General features: G+C 40.1%; 1 protein-coding gene across 7 annotated transcripts in view; it reads left to right on the top strand.

The window, feature by feature from the left end:
* LOC306982279 (engulfment and cell motility protein 2) overlaps positions 1-21,205 on the top strand; it is an 85,295-nt gene extending 64,090 nt beyond the window's left edge. For 3 of the 7 annotated variants that reach the window (XM_079582168.1, XM_079582166.1, XM_079582167.1), the window contains exons 7-23: positions 1,871-2,040; positions 2,130-2,229; positions 5,791-5,942; positions 7,544-7,622; positions 9,796-9,834; positions 10,084-10,134; positions 12,632-12,754; positions 14,334-14,453; positions 14,565-14,669; positions 14,739-14,847; positions 14,925-15,061; positions 16,491-16,654; positions 16,730-16,842; positions 17,066-17,173; positions 18,591-18,673; positions 18,760-18,837; positions 20,709-21,205. In XM_079582168.1, coding sequence (XP_079438294.1) covers positions 1,871-2,040; positions 2,130-2,229; positions 5,791-5,942; positions 7,544-7,622; positions 9,796-9,834; positions 10,084-10,134; positions 12,632-12,754; positions 14,334-14,453; positions 14,565-14,669; positions 14,739-14,847; positions 14,925-15,061; positions 16,491-16,654; positions 16,730-16,842; positions 17,066-17,173; positions 18,591-18,673; positions 18,760-18,837; positions 20,709-20,909 — 1,932 coding nt within the window. In that variant the 3' untranslated portion in view covers positions 20,910-21,205. Of the gene's footprint in view, positions 1-1,870; positions 2,041-2,129; positions 2,230-5,790; positions 5,943-7,543; positions 7,623-9,795; positions 9,835-10,065; positions 10,135-12,631; positions 12,755-14,333; positions 14,454-14,564; positions 14,670-14,738; positions 14,848-14,924; positions 15,062-16,490; positions 16,655-16,729; positions 16,843-17,065; positions 17,174-18,590; positions 18,674-18,759; positions 18,838-20,708 lie in introns of all 7 variants that reach the window. The other 4 variants (XM_079582169.1, XM_079582170.1, XM_079582171.1 and 1 more) reach the window with 4 other exon arrangements.
* Positions 21,206-25,859: the final 4,654 nt, after the last annotated feature.

Here is a 25,859-nt window from a genome sequence, read left to right as displayed (position 1 = left end):
GTGCCCGTCAGCCTAGGCGGCTACTGTTTACCTATCGCTTTGTGTTCATGAAACAGAGTCCGGTTTGGTGCAAAGATTTGTTGTTTATTTCAGTTTCAATTCATATTGTTCAAAAAAGGTTAAAATTCCCTAAAAACATGTCAAACCTGTGTACACGCAGGGTCAAAACAAAAACTATAGGAAACACATTGAGCTCTGATGCCTCGATCCAGAAATCTGTGCTTATTTACAATTAAGAAAGAAATCAGTTACACTAAGGGTTGCAAAAAATTCAGAAAATCTTCCAGAAACCTTCCATGGAAACTTTATGGCAATTTAATTATGGCAATTTTCAAGAATGAAATCTGCCAAATGCTTAAAAAAAACATGTATTTATTTGATATTTTAGCTTTTGTGTGTGTGTTGAATAAATAAATGGGGAACTATTAGCTACCCTTTTATTGTGTTTTTGAACAATAAAACATGTTGTTTTATTGTAGGTATTGTAGGGATGTAGGTTTAGTTTCGTCAAAACTAAACTAAACCTACGTCCTGTTGAATTCTCCTTCTAACGAGTGGTGGGACAAACTGCAAAGTTTTCCATAATGGTTAAATTGACCTGCCACTCAATCAGACGCTGACTAATACTGTGCGAGGAGTGGGCGGGGCCTGTGTCTGGCACAGAACAGACCTGAATTATAGACTTTTGAGGCAATATAACATTGTAATACTGCACACACTCGATGAATATAATAAACATTTGATTTGATAATAATACCCTGAAGTATCTATTACAGCAGAGATGAAAAGTTTCAAAGAATTTTTTTTTTTTGCGGTCTGAGCTCCAGGATTTGAAGAGGACTGTGTTTTAGGTTGTGGCTGATACAAAGAAGAGCTTTTGGAAATGTCTCATTGTTTGTATCCATCTTACATGCAGGCTTCAGTTTATATCTGCTTGTAAGGATTTTTTTTTCATATGTCTTGAAATCATCTTAGGCCCCAGCTCTGTACTCATAAACGCCAGGACTCCCAGGAGGGTCACAAGCCCCCAGGGACTCTCCGGGAGTCTATTTTCTTCAAAACTCCCTATAGGAGCGTTAAATAAAAAGTGCATGAGCAGGTAAACTTCCTTCCTCCTGACCTAAAGGATAAGACTGTGCTGGCTATGGGCGCTTTTGGGGTTTCGGTCATTCCAGTCATTTCAGTTCTTGCTCCTCACCCCCAATAGTTTGAGAACCTCTGTTTTTTAATAAAAAGTACAGTTCTTTGTTGTAGTGAAGAACATAATAATATTGCCATTCAAGGACTGTGCTGATTTGTTTCAGGAATATTGTCGAGTGATTGAAAACTTAACAACACGTCCTTGGCGGTGCAGCGTGCCGCTCATAGTTCTTGATAATTGAAATCATGCCGAGCGCAGGAGCTTCCTTCCTGCAGTAAACATTAGTATGCTGCGCAGAGTCAGTGAATTTGGGGCAGAGTTGGCTGTTGTTTGCCTTGAAACAAACAGTGAATTCTCTGCAGAGCTGTCTGTGCACGAGGAGCCGCTCAGGGAGAACTACCAGGAAAGCAGCAGAATTCAAGTGTTTGCTGTTGTTATTTTGCTCAAAAAGTAAAACTAGGCCAACTGGCTTTAAAAAAAAATCGAACAATTTACATAAACCTGCTTTGAAATTGAAATTGAACTGGAGTTGAGCTCGGAGTGGCCAGCGGAGGTGGAAAAGCAATGTGTAAATGTAGAAAGTTAATTAGCTTCTGCAGTTCTTAGGCAAAAAAAGAGAAATATACAAAAACACCGCACACGGGACAATGGATGAACGTGTTAAAAGTTTCAATTATCGATCCACAAGACTGGTTTCACTGTCATCCACAAATCTCCCGCCCCCCACAGGGTCGTGCGGCGCGTCAGCTGCTGGAGAGGATCCAGTCTCATGGGATCGACGCTCGTCTGGAGGCCCTGAAAGAGCTGGCCAAGCTCTCCGCGGACGCCACCTTCGCCGCCGAGTTCATCAACATGGAGGGCATCGGGACCCTGGCTCGGCTGGTCGAGAGCGGAACGCAGTACGGGCTTTCCTGGATTCCAAATGATGGAGCCCTATGTTTGACGTGAATCGCTGTACGAGATCATTTTGTGTTTTCTTTGTTGCCAGTTTTGGAGAGATGTTGGCCTTCACCCTCACAGCGTTCCTGGAGCTGATGGACCACGGCATTGTCTCCTGGGACCTCATCTCTCTGTCCTTCATCAAACAGGTGCAGCAGCTTTCAACGGCCCTATGCACAGAATGTTTTGGGTAACTTCCTGCCCACCAGTGCAGAGAAATGACAGATCTTTAACGTAAATCAAAAAGTAAACAATATTAGAAATGAATGGATGAAAATTCAATAAATGAGCTCAGATTGACGTGCTGTTTTGCGTTGTGCGTCAAATTAGCGTTAGCCTTTAGCTTCAAGCATGGGCGTCGGACTGGGGGGGGTAAAGGGTGCTGAGTACCCAGGGCCCAGTGCAGGGTGGGGGCCCTTAAAAGCGCTGCAAAAAGCATTCTGTATTGTACTTTCTAAGTTTCCTCATAATTGATGCTATAAGAATCAAACACAACCGGGCTGAAATACAATGGTTGCTAGACAGAATTTTGCACAAACAATAATGATGGATGAATTTTCGGGCCCTGACACCCCTTTAACCTCTTAACTCCCACCGGAACGGATCCCATTTTCTCCAGTTTGGGTTTACTCTAATCAAAAAGCTGCTTGGGGAAAAAGCACCAAAACAGCCACAAAAAATGAGAAGAAAACAAGGATGTAAACGCAACAAAAATGTGACAAAAATTCAACAAAATGTGACAAAAAATCAACTAAAGAGTTACAAAAATGTGACAAAAATGTGACAAAAATTCAACAAAAATTCAACAAAAACTCAACAAAAAATGACAAAAATTCAACAAAAAATCAACAAAAACTCAACAAAAAAATGACAAGAATTCAACAAAAAGTGAGAAAAAACTCAACCAAAATGTGACAAAAATTCAACAAAAATTCAACAAAAATTCAACAAAAACTCAACCAAATAAATTACAAAAACTCAACAAAAAAGTGACAAAAACTCAACCAAAATGTGACAAAAATGAAGAAAAAAAATAACATAACAATCAAACCAACCATGAACTAAGTATCCATGTATAATAGAAATTAAATGAACTGCACTGTAAAATTAGGTGCTACGCCCCTGGCTTCAAGGCTAAAACGTGTAGATTTACGAACACTGAAGCCTCCTCTGGTGAAGTATTTACATCCTGTGTAAAGGTTTTTCCACATGTTGTCAGTGATTATCCAACGCCTGCATGTTTCCTGACACGTACTGTTCAGATATTTATTTCAATCCGACATGGCTAACTCCCCACAAGAATAAAACAAGGACAGGAAAGAGTTGTTGCCCTCGGAGGTTTGCATCATGCTGCAACACACTGTGCAAAAATAATATCATACGTGTCTAGCTGAGCACGGGGAGCATGTTTTGTATGACTGACATGTTTGGTTTATTTGATCTAAAGTGGTTGGCTAAATAGTAAACAAAACAAAGCAAAAGAAACCGAGATGGAGTCAAGGCAACAATAAACTACACTAAGCACTTCTTTCTGTAATATTTCTGTCTAATATCTCTTACCGGCTCTGTGATGTTGTTGCCTGGTAACACCTCATTTTTATGGTTTTCATTCACTTCTTTCGAAAAGCAGCACGGCCTTGATTCTCTTGAAAGAACTTCAGAGCCACCGCTGTGTTTAAAAAGAACATGCCACAGATACGTCCATTACTGCTGCTAATACGGCAATCACCATGATCATTACATCAAAGTGTCGTCGTGCTTGGCGTCTTAATGAGAGTGTGAATACAGGACAACTGCTGGGAAATAGCTAACACACAATTCTTAAAGAGGGGGTATTATGCTTTTTTCAATCACATAGTCTATATCACACTACAATGATGACCAAACCTTCTGTTGGTCTGTAAATGCAGTAAATTAGAATAACTGCCTTGTATAAAATTGCTCTCTCAAAATGGCTGTAGTGAATGTCTTGAAATAGGCCTCTGTCTCTTTAAGAACCTCTGAGCCTTTCAGACACGCCCCCTCCACACGCTGTCTGTGGCATCAGTGGGGAGGGGGTTCTGCTGAGGAGCAGTGGTTGGTTACTCGGCTGGTGACGAAAGCTTGGAGGCGTCTCCAGGAGGTGGGGGCGTTCCTAGGAGGACTCAGGCAAACCTATCCCTAAAATGGCCGCCATCAGAGTCTTTACAGATTACTCAAAAATACGTGAATGTTTATAATGAGGGAATGACATAATAACATGATGTAAAGCTTGAAAAAGTCAATTTTGCATAATACCCCCTCTTTAATGCTTATATACAGTACTCAGTTACTTTTGCTCAAATGCATGTACTGAACTTTTTGAAGTAACTCTACTTCTTAGAGTAGTTTTATCACATAGTACATTTTACTTTCTTTTTTTTTTACTATTGTTATTATGGTGTGTCTGTGCTCTTGAGTAAAAAAAAAGAAGTTACTCGATTCATAGTGAGTAAACTAGTAAGTGACAAAGCTTCAAGTGTGCCCCGCGGGCCAAATGCAGCGCCTTTAGCTTCAAGGCTAATATATGTACAATTATAAACACAGTAGAAGAATTTACATCCTGTGTTAAGTTTGAATAGTCAATGGCTTTTCCTGCTGCGTCAGCTGAGAGGTTTTGAAGTCAGTGACCACATCTTATCAAGGGTTTATCAGTGTTTAATTGAGAGCGTGCTGATATTTAACATAGTCTCTTGGTTTGGTCATTTAACTGTCAAAAACAAAGCTGAACTTGGCAGAGTTGTTAAACAGGGCAGTAAAATAACAGGCCAAGAACAAAGCAGTTTATCTCAGCATTATAGTAAAGCAGTGCGTCGTGTCTGCATTAAGATCACAGATGACCATAGCCACCCATTGTCCCGTCACTTTGAGCTCCTTCCATCAGGGCAGAGATACAGACTTCCTTGTGCCAAGAAAAATGTGTACAGGAATTCTTTTGTTCCCTTTGCCATCAAGGAGCTGAATAAGTTGTAAGTATTAATGTCGTTCAGCCAGTCTGTTCCTTTTTCCTTTCCTTAATGAAGTGTACCTGCTGGGCAAATGTATTAGAATGTATGAGCAAGCCAAAGGCAAATTTCTGCCATCATTGTGCATGGTAGACAATAAAGTGTTTTCTATTCTATTCTATTCTATTCTATTCTATTCTATTCTATTCTATTCTATTCTAAGTAATACCCAACAGCTTCATTTCCTGCCACAGTCAGTTTAATTTTTTCTTTCTTTTTTTTTCAGGACGATACCCATAGGTATCAAACAAGGACAGGAAATAGTTAACCTAGAAAGTTAGCATTTGATTATGTTTTTTGGCTAACTTCCTGTTGGCCAGTGGAGGGTGAAGACTAAAGAAACATAGCATTATAAATTTACATTAATATACATGTTATATGTACATTTTAACGCAAGGGGAAAAAAAGGAAAAAAGAGGATGCTTCATGGACCTCCAGGCAGTAAAAATTATGGTATGAGAGGTGCCCTTTGGTGAAGGGAATGTCAATTAAAAAAAAAGATTTAGAAAACATCAACTTTCCATAGGAATAAAACACAGACAGGAAACAGTTGTTATGCTAGGACGTTAGCATCTTGTTACATCTTGTGCTATTGCTCTCAAGTTACCTGCACCGCACTCCTAATGAAAGGCGCCTGTAGGTAAACACAGTCTGCATCTGACCCCTGACCCTTCTGCCGTCCTGCAGATTGCTGGGTACGTGAACCAGCCCATGGTGGACGTGTCCATCCTGCAGCGCTCCCTGGCCATTCTGGAGAGCATGGTCCTGAACAGCCACAGCTTGTACCACCGGGTGGCGCAGGAGATCACCGTGGGACAGCTCATCGGGCACCTGCAAGTGTGAGCTCACCCACGCACCCAAGGGCCCCTGTGCTCTGAAGGGACGCTCTGCCTCAGCGGAGAGTGATCGGGGAGAGTGGCGTTTTCTCATTTGCTTTGGGTCAACAAACTTGTGATTGCAATTTGTCGTTCTTTGTACTATGTGAGACTGGAATATTTTGATCCGTATTTGGATTATTCCTCACTTGCACGACGTTTAGTTTAGTCAATAAGTGATATTTTTAGTACGTTTTTTGTTGAGATAAACTCAAACGGTTATAGTCTAGTTTTAGATGAGAAAAACCGTCTTTAGTCAGTATTTCAACAAATGAATTTAGGTCGATGATAAATTGGGTTCAAGGTTTGGGCTCTGGTCTCCTCTGACTTTCTTAGGGGTTGTTGTCGGTTTCCCTAAACAACGGGAAGTGTGCGCGAAAGATTTTAAAATCATTGTGTGACCCCCAGACTTGAGCCAAATATTTGCCGCTGTCCTTTCTGTTTACACATTAAAGGTGAATTATGGACGTTATGTGGATTTTTGCGTATTCGACCTCCCAGCGCCTGTATGAGTGGTCAGTATTGCGCCTTTACTTTCTACCACAGTGGTCTCTTAGACGCTCCAGGATCAATTGATTGGAAGGTTTTCACTGCTGACGGACTGTCTCACTACAAAACTACTGATTTTGGACCGTTGTAGAGATGATGGAACGTAAAAGCGTGATACTGACCACTCATACAGGTGCTGGGTCACTGCAAGGTCAAGTACGCACAAATATTTAAAAAAATGTCCACGTAAAAGTGCCATAATGCACCTTTAACCCCTTAACACCCACCTGAACCGAGCACATTTTCTCCAGTTTGGCTTTACCCCAGTCCAAAAGCTTCTGGAAAAAAGCTGTGAAAAAGCAACAAAACTGAGACGAAAACAATGATGGAAATGTGACAAAAAAGTGAGAAAACATTGACAAAAAAGTGACGAAAAATGGATGAAAAAGTGGCAAAAATGTCACAAAAATGTCACAAGAAATGGACAAAAAATGGATGAAAAAATGACCCAAAAAATGACAAAATGTGACAAAAAAATGACAAAAATTAGAAAAAAAAAATTGACGAAAAAATGACAAAAATGTGACAAAATGTGACAATTTATTTTTACAAAAATGTGATTAAAATTTGACAAAAAAATTTACAAAAAATTGACAAAAAAATACACACAAAAAATACAAAAATGTGAGAAAAAATGACAAAAAATGACAAAAATGTGACAAAAATGTGACAAAAATGAGTTGAATACCCAACAAAAAAATGATGGAAAAAAATCTGATAACGTGAGGAAAAAGATCCTCTTGGTTCAGGCGTTGTCAATTACATCATCAAATATATCGTTATCGTGATATTTCTTTTTTATATCGTGATATAGATTTCAGGCCATATCGCCCTCCCTATCAGGCAGTCACAAAAGCCCATTTCAAATGATCCAAAGCAACTGAGAAAAACACCTGCAAAAAATATAATAACAAAAATAAAAAATAAAAAAATTGAATCTTAGTCAAAGTTGAAAAATAGTGTTATATTGGAACACGGTGCTTCTAAAAGGTGCGCTCGAATGTTGGATGTTTCAGGTCGAACCAGGAGATCCAGACGTACGCCATCGCTCTCATCAACGCGCTGTTCCTGAAGGCACCAGAGGACAGGAGACAGGTGAGTACCGCAGTGAAACTAAACCCATAGACTGACATGTAGCTCTGTAGACACTGTTTAGCCTGTTAAGTAGGTTGGTAGAGGTGTCTGTCTGCCAGCCAGCAATCATTTTGTGAGGGGATTTGCTGTGTCTCTCTAACACACTGCTTTCATCTCATCTGGACGTTTTTCTCTAACCTAATGCCCCCTAACATCGCTGAGTCACATTGTGCAAGCCTAATTTATGTTCATTTTTTTGTGAAGCTAAACAATAAGAATCAAACTGAGATGTGTTGCCCAAGTACAGAGACAGTATGCAAATAAATGGACCTGAGCTCGGATCTAACGGCCAAACTTGGGATTAGTGGCCGTGCACTCTGCCCTCTAGCCCCCAACAGAAAGTTTGCAATAGATACAGACGGCATCTCTGGAATCGCCCATATATGGTCATTTTTAAAAACAGTTAAGGGGGAAAACAATTTTGAAAAAATTTATATTTTCTCTAATTATTCAAAAACGACTGTAACAAATGCTGAAATATGAACATAGTTTCTACTAAATAATGATACAAAGACATGGGGAGGAGCAAAGTGGTTCAACAGCCCATAAATACATGAATAACGGAGAATGCTAACTTGATGCTACATGTTAGCATCGGGCTAATGCTAACGGTTAGCTCGCACTAGCTACAACAGCCGTTTTGTCACTTCTGCTGAACAATCTGCTGTGAGAAAATATCCATATGGGCCCGATTTACACTTGACTTTATTTATGTGATAAATAAGTTGATATTCCACCAGAAAATGGCAAAAAAGAGTGGAAAATTGTGTTTCTCTAAAGATTCTATTTTCCTCCTCGGCGAAGCCACGCCCCCTTCTATGACGAGATGCCGTCTATATCTATGACATCACTTGGAGGGCTGTAACCATGGTGACACACTGTAAACTGTAAATAATAACCTGCTGGCACTTATGTGGCTATTTTGTAGACCCTGAAAAACCTCAGAAAAAAGACAATATGGAATAAACTTTTCAACATATAGCCTGATATTTGTGTGACTAAATAACAAACGCTAACTACAGCTAGCTAACACTACAGCTAGCTAACACTACAGCTAGCTTACATTCGTGTGCATTCTCAGCTCACACTTTTCGTATTTCTGAGTCGGTTCCTTCTGAAGAAAATATGTAAATTAAAGCCCAGAATTTTGTTTTAGTTGAGTTAACAGTGCTTCGAAAAGTGCAGGAACATTCACCTGCTAGCCTGATGATGTTTGCTCGTGTTTCGACCTCCAATGAATGCCATAGATACAGACGGCATCTCGTCATAGAAGGGGGCGTGGCCTCGCCAAGGGGGAAAATAGAATCTTTAGAGAAACACAATTTTCCACTCTTTTTTGCCATTCTCTGGTGGAATATCAACTTATTTATCACACACAAATAAAGTCAAGTGTAAATCAGGCCCATATGGATATTTTCTCACAGCAGATTGTTCTGTAGAAGTGAAAAAAACGACAGTTGTAGCTAGCGCGAGCTAACCGTTAGCATTAGCCCGATGCTAACATGTAGCATCAAGTTAGCATTTTCCGTTATTCATGTATTTATGGGCTGTTGAACCACTTTGCTCCTCCCCATGTCTTTGTATCATTATTTAGTAGAAACTTTGTTCATATTTCAGCGTTTGTTACAGTACTTTTTGAATATTTAGAGAAAATATACATTTTTTCAAAATTGTTTTCCCCCTTAACTGTTTTTAAAAATGACCATATATGGGCGATTCCAGAGATGCCGTCTGTATCTATAAAAACGTATGTGTGTTTACTGTCTTACCAAGCTTCAATGTTTCTGTTCTATTTTAACTGTTGACTGTTGTATCTGTATGGGAGAAACATCTAAATGAGACGGTTAGCGCCCTCTTTTGGTGAAACAGAAGCTCTTGCCCATTGAAATGAATTGGCAGAGATTGTCTGAGAACGTCTTATTTTTTAATCTGTCGTGTGGAACAGCAAGAAAATGTCAGAGATTTTGTGCATCGCCATAGAGTAAAAGGAGCTGTTTTCACCCAAAGAGGGCGGGGACACAACTAAAGTGCCCGGATGTTGCTTCCATCTATAGCACGCATGCCATGTCTGCCTGTGTTTTATTGTGTCCTCGCATGTCCCGTAACTGTCCCCACACTACCCCTCCCTCTGCAGAATCAGGACTATTCTAACGCTCTGGAGTGTTACCTCACTGTGAGTATGACCCCAACCTCTTTGTCTGTGTGTCAATGTTTTTTTTTTTTTCGTTTTTCTTTTATTATTCTATGAAATATTTCCAAACCCCAGCATATCGCAACAGCAGACAGACAGCCTCATAAACCACGCACTTAATTCACTTTAAAACACACAAACGGAAACAATAACTCGAGCTAGTTCACACAATCAATCACCTTTTCGCGTGGTTTACTGTATGTTAATTTGCAGTCTGCTTTTGCCCCGCAGGAAATGGCGAGCACTTTGGCCCAGAAGCACCTGCGATCCATCATCCTCAATGTAAGTCTGTGAGAGACCATTTTTAGAGTGCACCACCTCTGGGTATAATGTAAAAGTGGGGTTAAGAATAGTGAAGTGCGCCTTAGGGAAGGCATGGGCAAGTAATGTGGATTTATTTATTCATCAAATTTCACAGTAAAATGAAAAATAGATGACGTCAAGGTACGATATAAAAAATTCAGTGTTATAAAAGACATAAAAACCTGAACTAAATAGCAGCAGTAAGCTACATTTGGGTTTTAAGCCTTGGCTTTTCTCTTTAAACACTGAGTTGTCCTTGTGCTCTGTCTGTGCCAGTTAATTATTCATTTATGATTGCTTGTTTAACCTCTTACCTCCCGCCTTAAAGCAGTACACTGCAAAAAGTATTTAACTAGATCAGTATAAACATCTCAATTTGAGCATAATAATCCAAATTTTAGTTGTTTTGACTAGTTAAGAAGTTCTTGGGCATTTGTCCTAGATTATTTCACATGTTCTGAGATGTTTCTGACTCGTTTCGATACATTTCGTCCTTATTTCAGGTAATTTTCTTTGCCAATGGGGAAAGAAAATTGGTCTTGTCTCATTGGCAATTTTACTTTCTTATTTCAAGCGAGATTTACCTTAGAACTGGAAACTAGAACTAGAAGTGTCTAAATGAGTGAAAACCGCTCAAAACACGATACATTTCCTCAATTCAAGTCATTTAAGCCAATGCTTGATATTTACTTTTTGTAGTGCACTAAGTCACTCATGCCCCTAGAGGCCATAAGTCATTAATTGTCTGTGAGAGTAAATGCTACACTGACAGAAAAGACAAAGGGAGAGAGGGATATTGTGCATCCAATTATACGATGGAGATCTTTTTTTTTCACTCAAACTTGGCTGTAAATACTGTTTAAGTGGCGCTAGCCCACAGTTAGCTTTGTTAGCTTCTTCTTCGTGATTCCATTAGTGTGTATTGGTGCTCCGACCCATAGGCAGGAAAGCTGCAAGTTTTCTGGCCAGACACCAGGGGGAGATGAAAGACCCGCTTACACTTTTATTACCCCCAGAGGGGCTACAAAAAGGATATGTTAAGGTAAACAAGATACTTGTACTGCTTCAGCCGAGCGCAATTTCTCAAGTTTGGCTTTATCAAAATCTAAAAACTTAAAAAGAAAAAAAAGGGTAAAGCCGAACTGGACAAAATCAGCTCAGTTCAGGTGGGGTTTAAGAGGTTAAGGTGGAGCAGATTAGAAGAACAGGCTTTTCTGTGTAATTGTCTTCTGGCAACTATTCCTTCTGGTTCTCAAACTGTAGAAGGCGTACCATTGGTGGCCTCTTCAAGTGGACTTCAGGGTCATCCGCCATTTTAGACTTAGTCTTCGTTTCAGATTTGTTGAAATCATTTAATTTCTGCTTTAAAGTTAAAGTTGAACTTGTAATTCAGCCCACACATTAAAAAAAAAAAAAACACGTATAAAAAAATGTATTACACAACATTTTAAACGGACTGATGTTGACACAGCTGGTGATCGAGGATGTGTTTCTTTGACCTTTTAACCCCTGCCTTAAACGAGTGCTTTTTCTCCAGTTCGGCCTTACCCAAATCTTAAAGTGTCTCGACTGGAGCTCATTTGAAACCGACAAAACTCATCTAAGCTTTCTCGTTATGATTGCCACGTTTTTAAATCACGTTTTTGTTGCTTTTTTGACATGTTTTGGTCACATTTTCGTGGATTGATCACATTTACAATATACGCAATGTGGCCAAAATGCTACAAAAAAAAATCATTGAGAACCTGACAAAAACGCGACAATAATGCCACAAAAATGCCACAAAAAAGCAACAAAAATGTCATGAAAATGTGGCAAAAAAGCAATGTGAACGTGACAAAAAATCGCAAAAAAAATGTGACAGAAACAAGGAAGAGTTTTGTAGGTCTTAGCTTTCAAATGAGGCATTACACTGGCCTAAAGGCTGTAAGCTCCACTCGAGAAGCTTTTAGATTTGGGTTAAGTCGAACTGGAGAAAATGTGCTCGGCTAAGGTGGGGGTTAAGGGGTTAAAGTGGAACTAATCCGAACCAAACTTTTCCTGCTGATAAACTGTATGATGTTTTTTTTTTTAGTGTTGTCTGCTCAGTTTATTTTGCACCTTTGGTTCCAAAACCATCTAAACCAAGTGTGTGTTACCCCCTCATGGCGTAAGGTTTGATATAAGTAAAGAAACTAAAGTTGTGACTAGGTAGAAGACTCACTTTTGTTGCCTTGAGACCAAACCGTATCAGTGACAACTTGAAGTTTTCAAAGCCAATTGTGCTCTAAAATCCCTGCTCCTGGCGTTGTCTGTAAACGCCTGTCTGAGCCACATCACTGAAGAGGAGAGGCAATGTTCCCTCCACTTGCCTCGAGTGCTCATCGGAAGGAGAAAAGCTGTACAGGAAATTGAGACCATTTCTTTCTCCGCTAAGGAAAATGTGTGTGTGTGTGTGCTCGTGGAACTGCCTTCTCACTGGCTTTTTCCTCCACAGCATGTGATCAGAGGAAACCGCCCAATCAAAGCAGAGATGGCCCACCAGCTCTATGTGCTGCAAGTGCTGACCTTCAACCTTCTGGAGGAGCGGATGATGACCAAGATGGACCCCAATGACCAGGTAATTTTAACCTTGTTAGAAGCACGTAGATGTTATATAGAAGTGATATGTTATACTCAATGTGGAAAAACACAAACATAATGTGCCATCTACTTTCCCCTGCCCTCTTCTCCTGTTTGCCTCTATCAAGCTCTGAGTGAGTGACAAGTTGTTTTAGCCAATCACAGTCAAATGTGAACTCGCAGAAGAAGAAGATTCTTATATTTTAACTCTTGAAGCAGTACTAAGTAACTCATGCCCCTAGAGGCCACAAGCGCAGGTGCAGGTGTCGTAGCAGGTTAACGTTATTTTACTTTATTAATTTTCCTTGAGAGTAAATACTACGCTGACAGAAAAGACGAAGAGAGAGAGGGATATTGTACATCCAGTTACACAATGGAGAATTTTTTTTTCATTCAAACTTGGCTGTGATACTTTCTAAGTGGCGCAAGCCCACAGTTCGCTTTGCCCGTTAGCCTGTTAGCTTCTTCTTCGTGATTTCGTTAGTGTGTATTGGTGCCTCCGGGTCAGATCAGGGAAAGCTGCAATTGTGGTTTTCTGGCCAGAGACACCAGGGGGAGATGAATGACCCCCAGTCATCCCATTAACATGGAAGTACGGAAAGGATTTATGTAACTAAAAAAGTTACTTAGTACTGCTTTAAAGGAATAGTTCACCGTTTTTACATACTGTGGAATAGTGTGTATAGTGTGGAAAAACAGTGGAAAAACAGTGAACTATTCCTTTAAGTCCCAGTGAGATTTCAGAATCTATTCAAGGAAGTTGTGTCCCTGAAAATGAACCAATACACGTACACAGTACACATGCAGAGACCCAGATCCAAATCGAATCCAAATAGGCTTACAACTACACAAAAATCTGTCATCTAATTAAAGGTGCATTGTGAAAAAACACTTGATATTAGTGCTTATTTGACCTTTCACTGACCCTGAAGCTGCATGGCCACAGTGGCCTCTCTGACGCTCCAGGATCAGAGCTTCCTGACTGCTGCACCTGAATCTGCAGCAGCTCCAGCATGCGGCGTCACCACAGAGCTGCTGTAAACCTGCAGGCTGGAGCTGCTGCAGATTCCGGTTTACAGGCAAGGCAAGGCAAGGCAAGTTTATTTGTAGAGCACAATTCATACACAAGGCAATTCAAAGTGCTTCACAGTTGCATAAATACAAGAAAGCAAATAGAATCAGTAAAAACATCAACATAAAACTAATCAATTACAGTAAGAGGCAAGAGTGTAGATAAAATACGTTCAGTTATATGCATTTTTAAGTCTTGTTTGGACTCGCTCTGTCTTGAGAACAGATAGATAATGTGTGCCTAAGTGGTGCAAAATGCAGGTGAAGTTAAGATTTTTGTCTCTCAATAAAAGGCCACAGCATAATTTCATTTATAGACAGTATCGGATTTGCGCCCCTGATAATATAAACAGTTAAATTGCTGCATCACACTAATTTAAAGTAATGCAGTACTTGCTATTTAGCACCTGGCTTTGTAAATCAGGCCCTAAGGCGCAAGAATTGTGACAAATCAAAATTGTGATCTTGTCTGAAATGTATTTTTCCTATTCCCGCCTCCGTCCTAGGCTCAGAGAGACGTCATATTCGAGTTGAGGAGAATTGCCTTTGACGGAGAAAATGATCCGACCGGAACGGAGAAGAGGAAGGCCTTGTACAGCAAGGACTACAAGATGTTGGGGTTCACAGTAAGTGATTCCACTGAAACCAGTTCCTAATGGGCTAAGAGCAACAACATGATGCTGCTACAATGTTTGAATTTTTGAACATAGAAAGAACATTTGTATTTGTTTCCCCAGAACCATTTGAACCCCGCTCTGGACTTCACACAGACTCCTCCAGGGATGTTAGCTCTGGACAACATGCTGTACCTCGCCAAAGTCCACCAAGACACTTACATCAGGGTCAGTACTTACAACTACTACAACTACAAAGTCCAAAGCATTCTCATGTCCGGTGTGTGCCCCTCACAGATAGTTTTGGAGAACAGCAGTCGAGAGGACAAACATGAATGCCCCTTCGGTCGCTGTGCCATTGAACTGACCAGGATGCTCTGTGAGATCCTTCAAGTCGGAGAGCTACGTACGGGCGCTATACGGAGAATCATTCTACTGTCGTGACTTTACATTGTGCATTACACTGTGCATTTCTGATTGTAGCTAATGAAGGCTGCAACGACTACCACCCCATGTTCTTCACTCACGATCGGGCCTGGGAGGAGTTCTTCTGCGTCTGCATCCAATTACTCAACAAAACGTGGAAGGAGATGAGGGCCACGGCTGAAGATTTCAACAAGGTTTACACAATGTCTATATGAATTAATGAAATGTAAAAATCTGCGAAAGTCGAGTCGTTCTGGGTTGGAGTAACAATCTCCTTTAAAATGGTAAAAAAAAACGATGCAGCGGTTAGTTTCCCCTGTCACTAAGACCGGGGGTAAAAGGGCTGGAGCTCACCCGAAAAAAGAGATTCTGAAATCTCAGTTTGATCATGTGGTCCTCTGGAACTGGGGAGAATGTTTTGCACATGAACGCTCGCTCAGCTGGGGAGAACGACTGGGGAACTTGGAGTAACAAGTAACGAGTTAAATAATAATTAATGTAGATCATGGGTTGCCAGGTAGCTTTATGCTACTAAATAGAAGACAATTTTCAAAACAATGATGTTAAATGAGAAATAGCAATCCTTCATATCTGCTGGGGAACTTTCTTGCCCAGTCGCACCAACGCCACCCCCAGTCAGGGTTGTCGGTTCAGTCTGGGGCCCACGGTAGCTTGCCCAGTTGTCCCAGTCATAGATAAGATAGATGATACTTTATTGATCTCACAATGGAGAAATGCACTTGTTACAGTCGGCGTTCAAGAAGATCACTCAGAGTTGTGCAAAAACAGACAGGAAAATGTTCAACCAGTTAAATTGAATAAAAACGAGGCATCCCATGTACAACAAGCAGCAGAAATGCAACAATAGGTGAGCAGCAACAGTAAAAATAGGATAAAAACTAGCACAGGTCATATAAGTAAAATGTCGGGGTGTAAAGTTACAGTCCTAGTGCAGGATGCCAATAAGTGATGCTGGTACAGGGAATAAAGTGCAGCTGATACAGAGATTATTGCACATGTTACTTTACAGTCTTATTGCACAGTCTGACAGCAGTGGGGATGAAGGCTTTGTGGTAGCGCTCCGTCCTGCACTGAGAGTGTCTCAGTCTGCCACTGAGAGAGCTGCTCAGTCCCGTGCAGTGGGTGGGAGGTGTTGTCCATGATGGAGGTGAGCTTGGCTAACACCCTCCTGTCCCTCACCTCCTCCACAGAGTCCAGGGGGCAGCCCAGGACGGAGCTGGCCCTCCTGACCAGCTTGTTCAGTCTGTTCTTGTCATAGACTGATAACCCTGTTTGTGACTTGTACCATCTCTATTATGGACGCATTGCTAGACTAGACTAGTCAAAATACTACTATGTCATGAGTTTGATTATCAGTAAAATTGCTTTAGACAAACAGTCTCTATTACAGGGGAAGGCAACATCAGACTCAGTAGGGCCCAAACCCGACTAAGCTCGAGTTTGGGCTTTCCCCATCTGTTGATTGGGAAATAAATTGTCCTTCCACCACTCAATCCATCCTACCCCGCTTCCCTGTCTTTACAGCCCCAGGATTCATTTTCCTAAAACCCGTTTCCCTGACCATGGCTCAGGTGCATTTGTAATCTCATGTTTTCCGTGCAGGTGATGCAGGTGGTGCGAGAGCAGATCACTCGGGCTCTGGCCATGAAGCCCTCGTCTTTGGACCAACTCAAAAACAAGCTGCGAGGGTTAAACTACGCCGAAATCCTGCGTCTGCGTCAGTCTGAGCGCATGAGCCAGGACGACTTCCAGTCCCCGCCCATCATGTGAGGACCTGACATGTTTCAAATCCCCCGTGCTTTTGTTCGTCCTTCTCCTCTTATTAATGTCGTGTCCAACAGTGAGCTGCGGGAGAGGATTCAGCCCGAGATCCTCGAACTGATCAAACAGCAGCGGCTCAATCGTCTGTGCGAGGGCAGCTGCTTCAGGAAACTGGGCAACAGGAGACGACAAGGTACTGTCACCACTGCCTTAAATACTGGTTTACCTTCTAAAGCGTGTTCTCTATTGACAAATTAAATCAATAGAAAAAGATAAAGGACGAAAAAAACAATACATGACGTTACATGAACATGCGGAAACGGAGCCTTTTCATTTGTATACACACATATCCACAGAATGTGAAGTTGTACAAGGATGTGAAATCTTACCTTTAGTTTCCTCCGCCTCCGTTTCAGAGAAGTTCTGGTTCTGCCGCCTCTCCCTGAATCACAAAATGCTGCACTACGGAGACCTGGACGAGTCTCCTCAGGGCGAAGTGCCTTTTGAGTTGCTCAGCGACAAAAGTAAGACACACAAACATCAGAGTTTATGTTGCTGAGCGAGGCCATGTGTTTTTACGTGTCGGTATTGGCGAGTTTCTAAACGCAACTCACTGTTCCAAAACCATACTTTATATTCAGCGGTGGTCAAAGTACTTCTGTAAAAGCACAGATGATAATAACAGTAAATGTCGCTCAGAAAAATGATTACTTCCGTGAAAGTACTTAAGTAAGTGCTTCTTTGATGCCTTTTTTTAGTCTTTAGAGTGGAAGCAGAACGTTGACATCAAATCGAGCAGCTTAGTGACTTAGTGCACATTTCTTTGAAAGTGATTGAAAGAAGAATTGTACGAAAATGTAGGCCTTTATTTATTATTATTATTATTATTATTATTATTATCATTATTTATTGAAACAGGGACAATGTACAGAACCATTAGTCTTTACAAGAGGAGATGGTTTGTACCAGATTTAGCTCAGCAGCTATTTTCCATCTGCAGTCCCTGGACAGGTGTGAACATAAAACATTACAATTACAATCTATAAATCCAATCTACAATAAAATCACTGTATAAAATACGTTCTTTGCTTTTCCTAAAAGTGTACACACAAAAAAAAAACTATCTCTAACAATCTCTATAGTTTACAGTACATTCATTAATGCTGACACGACATTACATTTTCAAATTTTGAGTAAAACTATTAAAATCCACGGACAGTTTCAGACGGTCTGGAAGTTCGTTCCTCTGTTTAATGGAGCGAAACGAGAAGGCACATTGTGCAAAGGCCGACGATATTTTTGGTATGACACAGTTTTTATTTGCAGTGGATCGAGTAGTTCTTGTATTTTGCTCAGAACAAAGTCTGACAAAGTTCTTCAGTGGTGGTGGAGCTGCGTTATTGGTGATTTTGAATATAGTTCTGATGATGAAGTGTTTTTTTATCGAGTGCCTTTAAAGCCTGATTATACACGGATCTTAGTGAAAGAGAGACTAAATGAGAGACTAGATGCAAGTTTATGCTCACTACTGCCACCTCAGGTCTTACGCGTAACTGCAGGTTCTATATTAAGCTTGTGCGTGACGGCACTTCAGAACCGAAGTAGTAGCAGTAGTAGTAGTAGTAGTAGTCCCTCTAAAAAGCGTAAACATTGACTCCAAAAGGAATCTAAATTTGTTTATAGTGACATTGCTCAAAAATACCATATACTCAAATTTTTGCTCAAAAGTGTCCAAAATTGCTATTAAATGTCCAAATTTTCCATCACCACTCTGCTTATTGAAATTGATACAAATCTTCAGAAATGCGTAGATTATTTGCTTTGTTGTATGGGCATTCATTTTGAAGTAAAACCTACTAGCTTGCTGCCACCCGTATTAGCCATGTGCTCTTGAGTTTTAGCCTCTGTGATATTTACACATCCCTCTTTTTTTTACCACAGTCCCGGTCTCTGATATCAAGTCTGTGGTCACCGGAAAAGACTGTCCTCACATGAAGGAGAAGAGCGCTCTCAAACAGAACAAAGTGAGTGGCTTTTTCCCGCTGGACTGTGATCGTTTCTTAGTTGTTGTTTTTTTGCTCACTAACATCATCTTGTGCTGTTGATGCAGGAGGTGCTGGAGTTGGCCTTTTCGGTCCTATATGACCCCGACGAGACGCTGAACTTTGTGGCGCCGAATAAATATGAGGTAACTCTTGCTGTTGGATTGAAAGGGGGCGTATGTTGGTTTATTTGTACTCAACCACTTGCCTGCAAAGCTTCTGTTTCGTAGCAGACTGGCTGTGTTTGTTTTGAAACGATGGACAGAGGGTCTTACTATGAAGTGTGATGATTTGCAATGCATGTGGGAAGAAAAAATAGAAACCCCAAATAGACTTACGTCTTTCTGCGGTGTGAAAGAAGCCGCCAGTGTTTTTTTGTGTGCTGCTGTTTTCTATGTAAAATAGGCTATCTTTGGCTAATTCTTGATTTAAGAACAAATCCCATGCAGGGGAGATGCTCAGCTGACCGTGTGACATACAGGCAAAAATTACATACAAAAAATTTGACAAATGAGACTATGGCAGCAAAAAAAAAAGGACAATGACTGCCTTAAAGTGGACATGTCATGCATATGGAGCTTAGAAATAGACTTAAAACCCTTATTTTGTTTGATATTTGACGTTTTATAGGATTAAATAGTAAATAGTAACAATGAAATGAAAGAACTGGTGAACATCTTGACTGGGGCTCCTCCTGCTGGCAGCTATAGGAATCATTTTCTAAAAAAAATAAGTTCCAGGTTGGATACGGCGTGTTTAGCAGCTCCAACAGTGTGTGATAAACACTTGGAGTGCAGAACGACTCAGAATCGATAATGTTGAATTATGGGCTTTAAAGAGGGGGTGTTATGCTTTTTTCAATCACATAGCACCAGTCTATATCACACTACAATGATGACGAGACCTTCTGTTGGTCTGTAAATGCAGTAAATTAGAATAACTGCCTTGTATAAAATGTCTCTCTCAAAATGTCTTGAAATAGGCCTCTGTCTCTTTAAGAACCTCTCCGACACGCCCCCTCCACACGCTGTCTGTGGCATCAGTGGGGAGGGGGCTCTGCTGAGGAGCAGTGGTTGGTTACTCGGCTGGTGACGAAAGCTCGGAGGCGTCTCCAGGAGGTGGGGGCGTTCCTAGGAGGACTCAGGCAAACCTATCCCTAAAATGGCCGCCATCAGAGTTTTTACAGATTACTCAAGAATACGTGAATGTGCCAAGGCAACACTTCAGGCATGTTTTTAATGAGGGAATGACATAATAACATGATGTAAAGCTTAAAAAAGTCGATTTTGCATAATACCCCCCCTTTAAAAATGTAGAGAACAGTCTTTGGGTTTGAACAATGACGTAAGTGTAATCAGGAAGTTCAGAACGAGGCGCTGACACCATTGAAGAAGAAACTGCTTAATTTAACAGCTTTGTCCGAGGATTAACTCCAAACTGCGTGAATGTTGTGAAATACGACTCCAGGGAACAATGTTAGAACATGGTTTGCACCTCAAGAAAGTCATGGTATGTCCACTTACTTAAAGCAGTACTAAGTAACGTGTTTACCTAAATAAATCCTTTCCGTAGTCCCTGTGGGGGTAATACAAGTGTTTATGGGATGATTGGAGGGTCTTTCATCTCCCCCTGGTGTCTCTGGACAGAAAACCATGTTTGCAACTTGACTGCCACCGGTACGGAGAAAGCAATACACACTAATGGAATCACGAAGAAGAAGCTAACATGCTAACGGGCAAAGCTAACTGCGGGCTAACGTCACTTTAAACAGTATTTACAGCCAAGTTTGAGTGAAAAAAAATATTTCCATGGTATAATTGGATGCACAGTAACCCTCTCTCCCTTCGCCTTTCCTGTCAGCGTCGTATTTACTCTCCAAGACAATTAATAAGTTAAAAAAACGTAACTTGCTAATACACCTGCAGTTGCGCTTATGGCCTCTAGGGGGAAGAGTTACTTAGTACTGCTTTAATACATTAAAGGGGAACCCTGCCTCATTTTGTGTCTCCCTGCTCAGTACTGCATCTGGACGGACGGGCTGTGCGCACTGCTCGGGAGGGAGATGGGCTCAGACCTGACCCGCTCCGACCTGGACACTCTCATCAGTATGGAGATGAAACTCCGCCTCCTGGACCTGGAAAACATCACCATCCCAGAAGCACCGCCGCCCGTGCCCAAAGAACCCAGCTCCTACAACTTCACGTACAACTACAGCTGAAGAATGCTCCTATTACTACTACTACTACTACTACGACGACTTTACTTGCAACTACAACTGAAGAACACAACTACTACTCGTACTACTACTACTACACATACAAACGGCTTCAACTTTACATTACTACTACAACTACGAGAACTTCTACTACTGCTACAGGTGAGAGTGGAGAGACTAGAGAGCGTGTGTCAGTTTTTATTTATATGACATTTTAGCTTGAGTGAAGGATTTTTACATTTATTTTCTAACTTTTTTCCCAAACAATTAAGTAAATAACACAACACATAAGACGAATAGCAACCGCACTTAAAGGAAGTGTTTGCAAGAACTTTTTTAAATGTATTACCGAGACATTATTTACCTGCGTCTTCAAATGTGGATAGAGATTTTACTGAAAACTAATTGATTTGTCCACAAAGGTTTTACATCATAAAAGCATGATGTTTACTTTTTTTTGTTTTGGTTATTGAGCAGATAATCCGTAAAGAAAACGGAATGTGTCTCTCACTGCGGGTTGCCAGTTTCTGTGGCCAATACGCAGTAAACACACAATGTATCTCTGATATAGATAATTGCTGCTGAAATTCCCAACTGTTTGAAACCACTACAAGCACACGCTACATGCCCTGCCTTTAACAATGAACTAAAATAAATAAACGTTTCAAAATAACAAGGCTTAAAACTGGACAACGGTTTGGAAATGAAAACTTCTCACCTAAATTCAAGGTCTTTTACTTTTTGTTGTTGTTACTAAACAATGTAAGAGGGAACATGTGACTTTTAAACTGTTTGTTGTGGTTCCTACTTTTGCGAACACATTTCTAGCCTTCACATGGATGAGTTGTTAGCACGTTTCACAGCTTTCAGGGAGCGATGCTGTCACAGTAATGTAAACATCTGGCAGTTGGTTCACGATTGATTAAAAAAAAAGCTTATTATTAGCTGCACAGCACACACATGTCTTTTTTCAGAACGTCTTTGGAAACATTCGAGGGGAAAAACTGCTCCACAACTTTAACAAATGCAAAATTATGGATGTTTTTTTTCGACCAAATATAGATACAGAAAGACAGAGAGGAGCGGATAGGTTCAACGGCCCAAATTTGTACATGAAACGGGGGATGCTAACCATAATGCTAAAGCTAGCTTCCTGCTACATGCTAACGACTAGCTTCGAGTGCCGGTTTTTCACTTCTACTGGACAATCTGTTGTGTCCAAACATTCATATGGACCCAATTTGGACTTGACTTTATTTGTGTAGCTAAATATGCTCATAGCTCGCTAGTCGACGCCTAAAAAGAAAGTTAAATAATTATTTCAGTACACACTTCCTTCCCTCGATAGGCCACACCCCCTAGTTTGACGCATCGCCTTCTGTATCTATGGCACGTCCTATGTAGAGGTTTTAGTGATGATTAGCCACTACTTTCTGTTCTTAATCTTTCAAAATAATCTAGCTGGTGTTCTGAAGTCCCTGGATAGATACAGACGGCATCTCTGGAATCGCCCATATATGGTCATTTTTGAAAACAGTTAAGGGGGAAAACAATTTTGGAAAAAATGTAAATTTTCTCTAATTATTCAAAAACTACTGTAACAAATGCTGAAATATGAATATAGTTTTCTACTAAATAAAGATACAAAGACATGGGGAGGAGCAAAGTGGTTCAACAGCCCATAAATACATGAATAACGGAGAATGCTAACATGATGCTAATTAGCATCGGGCTAATGCTAACGGTTAGCTCGCGCTTGCTACAACTGCCGTTTTTTCACTTCTACTGAACAATCTGCTGTGAGAAAATATCCATATGGGCCCGATTTACACTTGACTTTATTTGTATGTGATAAATAAGTTGATATTCCACCAGAAAATGGCAAAAAAGAGTGAAAAATTGTGTTAGAAGTGAAAAAACGGCAGTTGTAGCAAGCGCTAGCTAACCGTTAGCATTAGCCCGATGCTAACATGTAGCATCACGTTAGCATTCTCCGTTATTCATGTATTTATGGGCTGTTGAACCACTTTGCTCCTCCCCATGTCTTTGTATCATTATTTAGTAGAAACTATGTTCATATTTCAACATTTGTTACAGTAGTTTTTTAATAATTAGAGAAAATGTACATTTTTTCAAAATTGTTTTCCCCCTTAACTGTTTTCAAAAATGACCATATATGGGCGATTCCAGAGACGCCGCCTGTATCTATCAGAGCAGAAAGGGCCTGTTGAGGGAAAACAGAATTAGTCTCATTATGATGAGATAATGTAGTGCTTACAATAGAGACAGTTTTAAAATACAGAAGGTTTGCTTGAAGTCGTATAATAATCAAGTAAAAGAAAGCGAGCACCGGCCGAGATTCATTTGCTCAGTGGATCTCGGCTGTGATTCTGGGTGGTCTCCATGGAAACAGCAGATGAAGAACGTTGCAGGGATTAGTTTTCGCAGCACAACGGGCACAAACGTCACATACAAATGAGCGCACAGACTTAGATAAAGCTGAAATTAGCCCCCAAAAAAGTAAACAAAATTGCAGTAGAACAAGTCCGTTAATGCCCAAAGAATCACTGTGGAGCTAAATATGGCTGTGAACATCGTGAACTACCCTTTATTTAAAACAAATAAGATGAGATCTCCAAATATATCGAGCGCTCGCCACAAACACGGAGCGCTCGTTGAGAATATTATTTTTGTAAATGCATGGCCGTCGCCTGTTCACATTCACTCCGATTCCATTTGTGGGAAAGGGTGTATTTTGCCATACATTCATTACTATGACAACGGCCCTAATTTGATCACATCACTATTCATGGGTCTCATGCTTATAATGCTTGGATAATTGCAATTTAAAGTGTAACTTCCCCAAAAAGTCTTCAAGCTTGCCATTAAAAAAAACAAAAAAAAAGTTTTGCTAACATGTTTTTTTGTTATAACACTGTTCATTTAAACCAACTAAAACCTTACAGGCACATAAACATAACATGCACATATGAGCTTAATTCTTAGCTTTAACAGGTTCCTTGAGACGAGGGGAAGTGTGAAAGACGTCCTCACTGAACATATGTATCTCTGAATGTGTTTGAATTTTTATTTATGCTTTTGTTGTTGTTTTTATTTAGCCGGTCACTATAGTCCAACACTTTCTGTACATGCTTTCTTTGTAAACTTACATATTTGATTTAGTTTTTGAAATGCTGTGACACAATGGCCCTCTGCAGTAAATGTAGAGCAGCTCATTTAGGCAAGAAGAAAACTGGACATTTTACAGAAAAGCATTCTCATCTTTGTATTGTAACTTTAATGCTGAGGTTTACCGTCTCAGCGCTATATGCTTTTAATAATTTATGAACTAATGTGGCAAAACTCTGTTCCCCTGCTTCAAGAATATGAAAACTCGTACAAAAAAAAAGTCCCAAATTGTGTGATCATTTTGGAAAGTTAGACACAGAAGAAATGTCAAACGTAATCTCTTATCATTTTGATCTGTTTAAATAGCTTTACAGTTTGAGTCTGCAAAATGAGGAGAGAGAGAATTTTTTTTAAAGTAAACAAACCAGCTTCCTCCCCCTCCCGTGTGATTGACAGGCCGGGATGAGTGAAAGCTCATCCCATACGTTTGTTAAGAGTGACGTCACGCACGATAATAAGCTACTTCGGGGCCAAACTGCGAGTTTCTTAGATAAACACAGCAGAAATGCAACTTTATCTGAATCTCCTGCTGAAATAACAACAGATAAAAGACCAAAAACTGCTTTAGATCTAATTAGAATAATATATATCACCAGTTCTCCAGGTAAAATATTTGATAATTAATGACAGAAAAGACTGGAGTAAAAGTGATATTTCTGTGTGATCACTGTGTGTTGTAGTCGGCTCTACAGCAGTGTTAATTTGGACAACATATTTTATTTTAGTTTTAGTCTTTATCTTTTGATGTAATTTAATTTTTGTCGAGATTTAGTCGAAAAAAATCTTTTCAATTTTAGTCTAGTTTTAGTCGACTAAAATTGCATGTCAATTAAATACTAACTAAATTCAAGACTAATTTAGTCGACTTTGCATTGATAATATTCATTATAATCATATTTAATCTTGTTCCTCTGCTTCATGGAGCTGCTCCACATGAATAAAGCTCAAAGCTGTTCATTTGGCAGAGGATTTACAAGATCTGAGGCTCTTTCAGACTGTTAATAGAAGTTTGGATGATTTTAGTCTCTCCCTTTCATTTTCATTTAGTCTTATTTTAGTTGACTAAAATATCTGGACATTTTAGTAACAGTTTTAGTCTCATGAGAAACTTTTAATTAGTTTTAGTCCAATTTTAGTCGTCAAAAATATCACTTTGACTAAAATTAAGACTAAATATTTTAGTCGACGAAATTAACACTGATCTACAGCAGGTTTACAATCCCCTTCCTCCAAAAACATGCGGGTCAGGTTGGCCGCACAATGGCAGCGGCTCAGTCGCAGCGGCTCAGTCGCAACGGCTCAGGACTAACACCTGAACAGTATTTCATTGTACGCTTGTACTAAAGCTTGAACTAAAGCTTCGTTGGGCCTGGAAGTAGAGCGACGACATCATCTCTTAACAAACGTATTGGTCAAAGTGATGGCACAGGGGATTATGATTTGTGGCAAAGGGAGCGACTTTTAAAAAATGTTATTATTTGAATTACTTATATTACGTCAAATTGCAGACCCATGTGTTAAATTGTACAGCATCTATTAAAAAATATATGAATGTAAACTTACAGACTATCACTTTCAGAAAGCATTCTCAAAGTTTCTAGAATAAGCAACAACTGAGTTTGACTAATCCTTCTAAAACCTATTAAAACAATATATTTATGCCTTTGTGTGTTACCATGTGAGGATATAGTTTCACATTTGAGTGACTAGACGTTTTATTATCATACGTTGAAGAACTCCAGCAGCTACTAAAGATGTCAATGT

The sequence above is a fragment of the Gobius niger genome (assembly GCF_951799975.1).
Source record: "Gobius niger genome assembly, chromosome: 24".
NCBI lineage: Eukaryota > Metazoa > Chordata > Actinopteri > Gobiiformes > Gobiidae > Gobius > Gobius niger.
The sequence above is the reverse complement of the archived record's forward strand: the minus strand, read 5'-3'. Positions and strand labels throughout refer to the sequence as shown.